This window comes from Metschnikowia bicuspidata (assembly GCF_001664035.1).
Source record: "Metschnikowia bicuspidata var. bicuspidata NRRL YB-4993 chromosome Unknown METBIscaffold_1, whole genome shotgun sequence".
Taxonomy (NCBI): Eukaryota; Fungi; Ascomycota; class Pichiomycetes; order Serinales; family Metschnikowiaceae; genus Metschnikowia; species Metschnikowia bicuspidata.
In genome coordinates, this window is record NW_017387731.1 from 5,013,768 (window position 1) to 5,023,659 (window position 9,892).

At 49.0% G+C, this 9,892-nt stretch overlaps 4 protein-coding genes across 4 annotated transcripts; 2 read left to right on the forward strand and 2 right to left on the reverse strand.

Annotated features, from left to right (window-relative positions):
* Positions 1 to 242: 242 nt before the first annotated feature.
* On the forward strand, positions 243 to 2,705 carry MAK5 (putative ATP-dependent RNA helicase; the record flags this gene model as incomplete). Its single annotated transcript, XM_018856636.1, has 3 exons — positions 243 to 545; positions 606 to 696; positions 829 to 2,705. The coding sequence occupies 3 exons, from the start codon at positions 243 to 245 to the stop codon at positions 2,703 to 2,705; spliced, it is 2,271 nt and encodes a 756-aa protein (XP_018714888.1).
* Positions 2,678 to 4,197, reverse strand: ERF1 (translation termination factor eRF1). Its single transcript, XM_018855683.1, has one exon. It carries the CDS (start codon positions 4,118 to 4,120, stop codon positions 2,810 to 2,812), a length of 1,311 nt encoding a protein of 436 aa, XP_018714889.1. The 5' UTR covers positions 4,121 to 4,197; the 3' UTR covers positions 2,678 to 2,809.
* Positions 4,198 to 5,355: 1,158 nt separating this feature from the next.
* METBIDRAFT_25389 (uncharacterized protein) lies at positions 5,356 to 8,511 on the forward strand (the record flags this gene model as incomplete). The annotated part of the gene is made up of 1 exon (XM_018855293.1): positions 5,356 to 8,511. A coding segment is annotated over one exon (3,156 nt), but the record flags the coding sequence as incomplete, so codon positions are not given.
* A 223-nt stretch (positions 8,512 to 8,734) lies between these two features.
* PSF3 (DNA replication protein) lies at positions 8,735 to 9,262 on the reverse strand (the record flags this gene model as incomplete). The annotated part of the gene is made up of 1 exon (XM_018856935.1): positions 8,735 to 9,262. A coding segment is annotated over one exon (528 nt), but the record flags the coding sequence as incomplete, so codon positions are not given.
* Between the last annotated feature and the right edge of the window lie 630 nt (positions 9,263 to 9,892).

Consider the following 9,892-nt stretch of genomic DNA (forward strand, 5'->3'; position numbering starts at 1 on the left):
TCACAAGCGTTCTCATGCCACTGTCCGAGCTACATGCCAATGAATGTATTTATACATGGAATCTAGGCTTTTGAGATGTCTTACCGTCCACAAGTCTCTATTTTCTTTCCTCTTTTCCAACAATTCCACTTTTCCATATTTGGCCCGGAAACCCTAGTCTGGCAGGATGCACTCTGACTGCTCGCTCATCTAACCGGATGCGAAAAAAAGCTCTTCGCTGTGCTTCGGACTTTAACTGTAAAATGGCTGCTGGCAAAGGAAATACGGGTAAGAAGTCGGGAAAGACCGGCAATGCCGGCTCTTCTGGAAGCTGGAAAAGAACCCCCAAAAAGCAGGAAAAAACCCCGACGCTCAAGCAGAGGTATGCCAGTCAGAACAAGATCATCACCGCAGACCAAGTGAAATGGAAGTCTGTCGACATTCCAGACAACCTTGGAGACTACAGCGGTTTTTTCGGCTTGGAGGAGTTGGAGGGTGTGGATGTCCGTATGGTCAACGGCGCTCCTGAATTCATTGCCAAAGAGACCGAGGACGACGGAAGCATTGTGGACAAATTGCTTGATCCGAAGGGTGCGAAGAAGAAGGCCAAACAAAAGAAGGAAAAGGCTAAGAGAGACGCAGAGGAAAACAAGCCTGAGCCCAAGAAGGGAAAGAAAGAGGCCCAAAATGACGAACGCGAGCAGCCACAAGAAAAAGGTGAAAAGCCTAAAGCCAAAAGTGAGAACAAAGCGAACAAGCCTGAGGCTGCCGGGAAGCCCAGCGCCACAGATGAAGAACTGGCTGTCAAGCACAGCGCCTCGGCCAGCGACACTGACGGCGAATTGGAAGATGAATTTACGGGTTTTGAGGATCTGGAGCCAGTCCACAACGACACACAGAAAACACAAGAATTGGACGAGCTCAGGTCCAATGCTTTCACGGGCTTGGACACGGTCCTTCCCGACGAAAACGACATCGACTTGCCTCTTTGGGCTTCTTTGCCGCTTAGCTCGTACACCTTGAATGGGCTCCAGGGAAATGGCTTCACGCAGCCCACGCCTATCCAAAAAGAAACCATCCCTTTGGCTCTTAGTGGTAAGGATGTCATTGGTAAGGCCACCACCGGGTCCGGTAAGACTTTGGCGTACGGGATTCCGATCTTGGAGAGGTATCTCTCCAAGCTTTCTGCGGCTCTAACGGCCGGGAAACCAGACACCGTCTCACCTCCCTCCGGGATCATTTTCGCTCCTACAAGAGAGTTGGCTCACCAGGTGGTGCTCCACATGAACGAGATTTCCAAGTACTCGCCGCTCGCACAGAACGGAATTGTGTCCATCACCGGTGGTCTTTCTGCGCAGAAACAAGAAAGATTGCTATCATACGGCCCGGGTGTCATTGTAGCAACTCCTGGGAGATTCCTCGAGCTCATCGAGAAAAGCGAGGATCTTCTTAGGAGAATGGCTGCCACCGACATTGTTGTTTTGGACGAGGCAGACAGATTACTTCAGGACGGGCATTTCGAGGAGTTCGAGAAAATCTTGGAACTCATGGAGAAGTTCAGGTCCAAGAAAGAATACGGCTGGAGATGGCAAACTTTGGTGTTCTCCGCCACGTTCTCGCGTGAGTTCTTTGGAAAGCTCGACCGCACCAACAAAAAGGACAATTCGTCGGCCACCACGGGGCTCATTGGAAACGACGAGATCCTCGAGCTCTTGAAGAAAAAGCTCAAGTTCAAGGACCCTCGCCCTTCTCTCTGTGATGCCAACCCCAAGGAAATCGTCTCGGGCCAGGTCACCGAGGCGCTTGTGGAGTGTGGGCCAACCGAGCGGGATTTGTATATCTACTACTTTGTGCTCACGTATCCAGGCTCGACCCTCGTCTTTGCCAATTCGGTGGAGTCCGTGAGAAGACTTGTGCCTCTATTGGAGAACCTCAACATCCCGGCGTTCTCCATCCATTCTGCTATGATGCAGAAACAAAGATTGCGTGCTTTGGAGCGCTTCAATGCTTCCTGTGCCAAAAACAAGAGCTCAGTGCTCATAGCCACGGATGTCGCCGCCAGAGGCCTCGATATCCCTAACATCGATCACGTGGCTCACTACCATTTGCCCCGTTCTGCTGATATCTACGTGCATCGGTCCGGAAGAACTGCTCGTGCAGGCAAGGAAGGTGTGTCGGTGATGTTCTGCTCGCCACAGGAGGCCTCGGGTCCTTTGAAAAAGCTCCGAAAGCTCTTGGCTTCCAGCGCCGAAAAGACAAAACTCAACACGAGAGCCGACGTCAAATTGCTTCCCATCGATCTCGACATTCTCTCCCAGATCCGTGAGAGGGTGCAGTTGGCCGGCAAATTGGGCGACTCTTCCATTGCGGGCACCGCCACAAGAAAGGAAAGCTCTTGGCTCAGGCAAGCCGCGGAGGACTTGGGCATCGAAAACCTCTCTGATGTGGACGACTTTGAGGATGACGTGATCAAAAAGCAAAGAGAGCGGAAGCAGCGGAAGCAGCTCACCAGAGAGCAACAAAAAGAGCTCCGGTTCCAGCTCAAGCAGCTTTTGGCCAAGCCCTTGCGGAGCAACCACAGGCGTTCATACATCACCAGTGGATTGGAAAACTTGGCCCACCAGATCGTGTCGGGAAACACGTCCGACACCATTTTGGGCAAGAAGCTGGTCAAGGCTTTGGACGAGCTCCGAGGCCTGCGCAACAGAGTGAGTAAGAAGCAGTAGGGCTCCATGTATATCAGGAGAGCCTCAGCAGCACATGCGTTTTTCGGAACTAATTGAATGAATGTATTGCTAAAGGTACAGATGTGAGAAGAAGAAGTGTATGCTTAGATAAAGTCGTCGTCGCTGTCGTCGTAGTATTCGTCTTCCTCGGACTCGTCCACCAACGCGTCGAAGTTCACCTTGTATCTCAAAAGGGCTCCGATACCACCGAAGCCTTGTACGAACTGAGCACCCTCGGACGATCTGTCGGTGACGAATTCAAGCGTGGCTCCAAAGGACTTGTAGTTCTCAGCCAACCATTCCAAGAACATCTCCTCTTTGACGATCTCCATCTCGGTGCCCGTGGCCTTGTCCAACATGTAGGACTTGTCGGGCAAGTCTGGGTTGACGTTGACGATGACCTCGTTGTCTTCGCTGTCCTTCAAAGTGTATCTGACGATGTTCAAGTTCTCGTACACAATAACCACCTCACAAGCACCCAAGTCGAGCGCCTTCAAAGTGTCATCAATGGAGTAGCAGAATCTGCCCGAGTCTTGCGAGATCTCGTCGAAGTACTGGTTCAACAACTTCTTTTCCTGCACGAACTTGACGTTGGCCAACGTCTCGGCAGAGAGGTCCACGGCCTGGTTGAAACCGTTCTCTCCTCCGTAAGAAATATCGACAATCTTAATGACACGTGCCTGCAAACGGCCGTCAAACAAGTCCGACTTGGACAACTCGTTTTTGAAGTCGGCGGAACCGGCCAAAATCAAGCCCTTGACGTTGACCTTGTCGTTTTCAATGAAGTTCTGCACGGCAACCTCGGCAACCTTTCTCACGTAGTTGTGTCTTTTCTCCTCTCTCAACCGCGAGAAACGCATGGCGGACTGACCACCTCTTCCGTGTTTCTTGGGCAAGTCCACGGTGAACTTGTGTAAGACGTCTCTGTTGTTTCCTGAAACGGCACCAAAAAGCGCACCGTTACCGTCCATCACAATGAATCCGAATCTGTCATCATCCTGCAACAACTCCGAAAGCGCCTCGACGTGGAACTTGTTGTCACACAAGTACAAGGAGGTGTTGATGGGCTTGAAGGGCTCGAAATCAATGTTCAACTTCTTCTCCTTTCCTTCGTCCGTGAGCACATCTCCACAGTAAATGACCAACCCGTTCTTGGGCACGTGCGAGTACAACTTCAACTTCTGCTGCGTGGACGTGATGGCAGACAAAACCGACAACCGGTTGACACGTGACTTGATGTTCAGCGCAGTGCCGTATTCTTCCGTCAACATCTTTTGTGTGAGCGAAATCTGACCTTTAGGTGGGATGATCAACGAGATCATCGACGTTCCGTTACCACGGGCCATCTCAAGCGACTTGATCAATTTCTTGATCTTCCACATTTCAATGGATTTAGCAGCAGCATCGTTCTCCATGGTGTTTATTGGTATTTGTGGTGCTGGGGTAAAGTGTCAGTATAAGACGTCAGCTCTCTAATTTTTTTTTGGCTTAGGTGTGCCTTTTTTTGCGCAACATGTTGAAAATTTTATGTTACTGCACTTAAAGCCTGTGATGTTCTTGTGTCCAACTGCCCCAAATGGCTGTGTAGAAGCCTATCTGTTCGGTGAGTGTAAAATAAATGTAAGCAGCCACGTGTTTTCAGCCAGCCCTTGCAAAAAGCCGAAGTTTGTATTTCGATCGGCTCCAAATATGGGGGCTGACCTTTCTGGCCTTTCCTCGCATAGGCGGAGGTTCATTTCACGTTTGTCTACTGTTCCGATTCAAAACCAAAATACCTAAAACCGAGCGATGTTTCAGCAGAAAAAACGAGTATTTACATTTGTCGTGAAACAAAACTCACTGGGCATTTTGTTTCTTATCCCGACACTAAATCTCACCAAGCTTTGTGATGAGTGCCTGGGGCCTGAATTGTGCGGATTGATTTTTTTTTGCTGCAAAGTGCGACTTCGATTAACCAGCAATGATACACGGCTATCCAAATGGTGTCCTAGTTTGATAAAGTATGTGAGCGGGAGGCCCCATACCGAGTATATTGATTTGACGCTGTGAAAGGGGGCTTCAAGATTTTTTCAGACAGGCGTTGCTCAACGGAAGGAGAACCGATTTTTGACATAAAGAATCTTGAGTTTATACAAGTTAAACGAGTGAGACTTCAGTTAATTTCCGCAAACGGTGACTCGCCCGGTTCATCGCACCAGCTTCACAACGCCCTTTGTGTATTTGGATTTGTTCTAAACAAATGAAAATTTACAAGTATATTAATAAGCACATCAATGCCGTCTGTAGATAGGTGGGGTATTTCTGAATTCGGCAAAATCTACTGGGTTTACTCACGTCGAGACATCAGGACACGCGGGAAGTTGAGGTTCTGAATCCGAAGCACAAGCTCCATTGAGAATAAGTCCTCGCTGCCGTCTGATGCTGTATGCCCCAGAAAGGCCGTCAACACCCACTCAACTCGCTGAAGTCCTGAGAAGGAATGTCTGTCCAGAAAATCCCCGGTGCCCACCGGCGCCCGGGAGGTACGGATGTGCTACCAGCACCTCAAGAGTGTTCATTGACGCCAGAAAAAACTGAGAAAACAAGTGACTTTCCGATCAGAGTTGTGCGCTGAAACCGACTAACTTTGATCTCTGACTACCCTGGCTCAATGGAGGAACCTCTGGACATTTCGTACTACTTGGGCGCAGGTGCCCCGGAGTCCTTGAAAACGGTGGAAATCGTGATCGGCAGTGGGGATATTGTCACCATCGACGAGCTTCCTGAGGACGCTCTGGAACTCGAGACGTTTTTGCAGGCTGAAAGCTGCGCGGTCAAATACTGGATTCTTGTGCTGCAAGCATATTCCCAGGCTGGGCAAGCCGCAGATGGGGCTGCGATTGCCGAAACGGGTCTTCTGATGGACTACATGTCTCTGGAAGATAGAGTGCTTTTGCACTTCACCATTGCATGGACGCGCTTGGCGTTGGCAGCGGAAGGAGTTGAAAAAGCCAAAAACATCGAGCTTGCCAACGAGCACTTGGCACAAACCGGCGACTCCACCACCACGAATGCGCTCTTGGCGCAAGCACAAGTGCATTTGCTTACTGACCGTGCGGATATTGCTCTCCAGCTCTTTGACAGGCTCTTGAAACAAGACCCCAATAACTGCTATGGTCTTCTCGGCAAGGCCCAGATCACGTTGAGCAAGACCCAAAACTACACCAACGCGTTAAAGCTCTACCAGCAGGTTTTGGTTTCGAACCCTGCGATGAAGCCCGACCCGCGGCTTGGAATTGGCATCTGCTACTGGTTCTTGAAGGAGCGCGAGTTGGCGCTTAGTGCGTGGGAGAGGGTGCTCGAACTTGACCCAAGCAATTTCAAGGCAAAGCTACTCCTCAACTTGGCCTCATTCGACGAGGTCTTCACAAACTCTTTATCGGACGACTTGTTTCTTCAAGGATACTCCAAGTCACTCAAACAGTTATCCAGCTTGCATCTAGAGAAACCGCTGGATCCTGTCATTCTCTTGTCACTTTGCTCCTACTACTTTTCAAAGGGGGATTTCGATTTGGTGGAAAAGATCATTGCCAAGGTCGTGTCTTCGCTCAATGAGAACGTCATTACGAGCCTGGCCGGCTCCAAATTGTCTCCCTTTACCTCCAAGCTTCTCTCCAGCTGCTCGTTCTGGCTCGGGAGAGTGGCATATTCTAGGGGAGATTTCACCCAGTCCCAGAAGAATTTCCACGAGGCGATCAGACTCAATGAAAACAACCTCCTTGCGAAACTAGGAGTCGGCCAATCTCAGCTCAGCAGAAACCTGACTGAAGAGGCAATCATAACATTTGAGTCTATCCTAAAGACAAACAGTAAATGCTTGGAGGTCATTTACTCTTTGGGGATACTTTACTCTCAAAGCCCTTCAAGAACGAAACAAGAACAAGCCATTCAATTGTTGGAACGATACATCAGGTTGTCAAACAACAGAGGTTCCGCTGTGGCCAACAAGAAGGATGCCGAGGCTTATTTGAATAAAGAGCCAATTGCATTAAATGCATTCTTGACTTTGAGTAAGCTCTATGAAGGTAGCGATGTTTCTCAATCTTTAACGTATTTGCACAAAGCAGTTGAATCCAGACAGCAAATTGGACTAGATGCTCCCGCTGAGGTCTACAACAACATGGGTGTTTTCAACTACACAAAGAACAACACTGAGGATGCAGTTAAGTACCTCGAAACTGCTCTTGCTAAGTTGGAAGACAGCGAAATTCCCGAAGAATTGAGAGAGGACTTGAAAATCCCAATTTCTTTCAATTTGGCCAGAACACAGGAAGTCAGTGATGCGAGCAAGGCAGTGGAGCTCTACAATAAGTTGCTTGAGGAGTGTCCAGCATACTTCTCAGCAAAGCTTAGACTCTTATTCTTAGATGCTGTTTCAAGCAATGCCTCGTCTAAACAGGAAATCGAGAAAGAAATCAAGGACTTGTTGCATGAGAATGCTTCTAACTTGGAAATAAGATCCTTTTATGGCTGGTTCATCAAGACTTTTGGCAAGAAATTAGGGTTGAAACCTGATGCCGACACAACTCATCAAAAAGAGACCCTAGTTGAATACGACTCGCACGATTCATATGCATTGATATCTTTGGCCAACATATACTGCGTAATGGCGAAGGATTTGAAAAACCCACGAGACGAGGAAAAGAAGAAGAAGTACTACATCAGAGCCCTCGAGCTCTTCACCAAAGTGTTGTCTATTGATCCCAAAAACGTGTTTGCAGCACAGGGGTTTGCCATTGTCTACATCGAAAATAAGGAGCTTGCTCAAGGCTTGGATATTTTGAGAAAAATCAGAGATTCGTTGAACGACATGTCTGTGTATCTCAACTTGGGCCACGTTTTGACAGAAATGAAGCAATACTCAAAAGCCATTGAAAGCTATGAAATTGCTCTGACTCGATACGCTAATGGCCAAGACGCAAAGATTTTGGGTTTCCTTGGCCGCGCATGGTATTTGAGAGGTTTGGCTGAGAAAAACCTTCTCTACTTAAAGAAAGCTCTTGAATATTCCAAGGAGGCTTTGAAACATGCGACTGGCGTCGCAAGCCCGTATATCTTCAACGTGGCTTTCATACAGTTTCAGATCGCGGAGTTTATAAGCAAGCAATCGGTTGAAAATCGATTGACTGACGACATTGTTGACGCAATTGCTGACTTGAATAATGCAATCGAGAGTTTGAACGCTTTGTCTTCCGAAGATGAGAAGCATGCACCATACCCACAATCCGAGTTGAAGGCCAGAGCTAATTTGGGATCCACTTTACTCAGCCGGTTGAACACTTGCTTGGATGAAACGAAAGAGAATGTCTCACAGCTCAACGCAAAGCTAGAGGAAGCCAAGAAGTTGAGAGAGGAGGAAGAGACCAAGCGAGCACAAGAACTTGAAGCTGCGTTGGCAGAAGAAAAAGCGCGAAATGAGGCTTTGGCCTTGGAAAGAATCAAGTTGCAAGAGCAGGCGCAACAGTGGGCAGAGGAAGCCCGTGCTACTATCGCCGCCAATGACTCTGATGATGACAAAATGTTTGACGAGGAAAGCGAGAAAGGGAAGAAGTCTGCCAAGAAGGGAGGCAAGAAGAAGGGTAAAGGCAAGAAGAAGGATTTCATCAATGACAGTGACGAGGACAACGTGTCGGAACCGGACGTGGAGTCCGATGCCCCATCTGACAAGGGCGAGGAGGCGCCCACAAAGAAGAAGACTCCCACGCAAAAGAAGGGGGTGAAGAGAAAGAGAAGGGCTATCGTTGACGAAGACGAAGAAGAAAATGACGGGGAAGGAGGTCAGGCTGAAAGCGAGGAAGAGAATGCTGGGCCCAGCAGAAAGAAAAAGAGCTTCAAGTCCGAGGAGAAGGTTGAGGACAGCTCGGAGGACGAGGATGGGCTCTTTTGAGAAAAGCGCAATGTACCAATAAATCAAAGAGTAAGAACACTACAAGCCGTGGGACATATCGCGGACGGCAACCAGGGAAGAGTCGGCGGGGGTCGTGTATTCATTAGTCGTTGGTCCAGGCCCGCATCTCCTTCTTGCTCTCGTAGGTGACGCGGTACAACTTTTTCTCGAACTCATCCAACGAGTACAAGAAGTTGGAGCTGACGTGTTTGGTGTTGTTGGACGCGAAGTTGTCGATCTCCAACGCGCGCTCCTTCAACATGGCCATGGCCGTTTCCACGAGCAGGGCCTCGTTATACATGGCAGCCCACTTTTCGGCGAGCGTGTAGAAGTGGCTCATGATCGAGTGCAAGTCCACCGACTTGGGGTCCGCCTTGATGGCGTTGAGGACCTTGGGCGAGATGAAGTCCGGCTCGAGAAGATCGACGAAACTCTCGTCCGCGTCGTCCAGGATCGTGCACACGGCCAACACCGCCGCCAACCACAACGGTAGGTCGAGCTTGGTGTCTTTGTCGATACTTTTGCCCGGGTTGCCTTCAAGATATCCGAGGCCGGGCACCAGCAAGTTGAACCTGCACGGGATCTTCTCGCCGTCGGCTAGGATGTCGTCGATGTCGTAGTAGCCCATCGAAATGCGCCGGTTCAAAGCAGCAGGGCCTTGTTGTTTCTGAGGCGTAGATGAATGTTCTTGCAGACGGGTAGGGTGTTTAGGGCCGCGCGCAGCGGGCCACGCCAACTAGGCCCTGCGAAGGCGCCGGGCTTGCGCGGGCCCTGCTACTAGACCTGGCGGTGTATTGGACAGGCGCCTAGCTCGAGCCGACTTGCGGGAAAAAAAGAGAAACAAAGAGAAGGAGAAAAAAGAGGAAGAGAAAACGGGGGAAAAAAGAGAAAAACGGAGAAAACGGAGAAAAAAGGAGAAAAAAGGACGCTGGGGTGCAAGAATCCGGCCCTGGGTTTTTCGGGGCTCCTGCCGAAGGAACGCCGCGGGCCGGCCTAGATAGATAAATATATTTAGATGATAGAGTATAATAAATAATGTTATCAGCTGATTAAATAAATATATATTTTTCCAGACTTTAGTGCAAAAATAGGCCATTTATGGCCTAGTGTAATATGTGAAAAGTACAAATAAACGAAATATTAATATAAATACAAATACAGTTATTAAATCATAGAACTAAGCATTGATCCCTAAGCGAAACTATTAGGGTTGTCAATACTCGTCACCGAACCGTACGTGATAGTTTCCTGATCATACGGC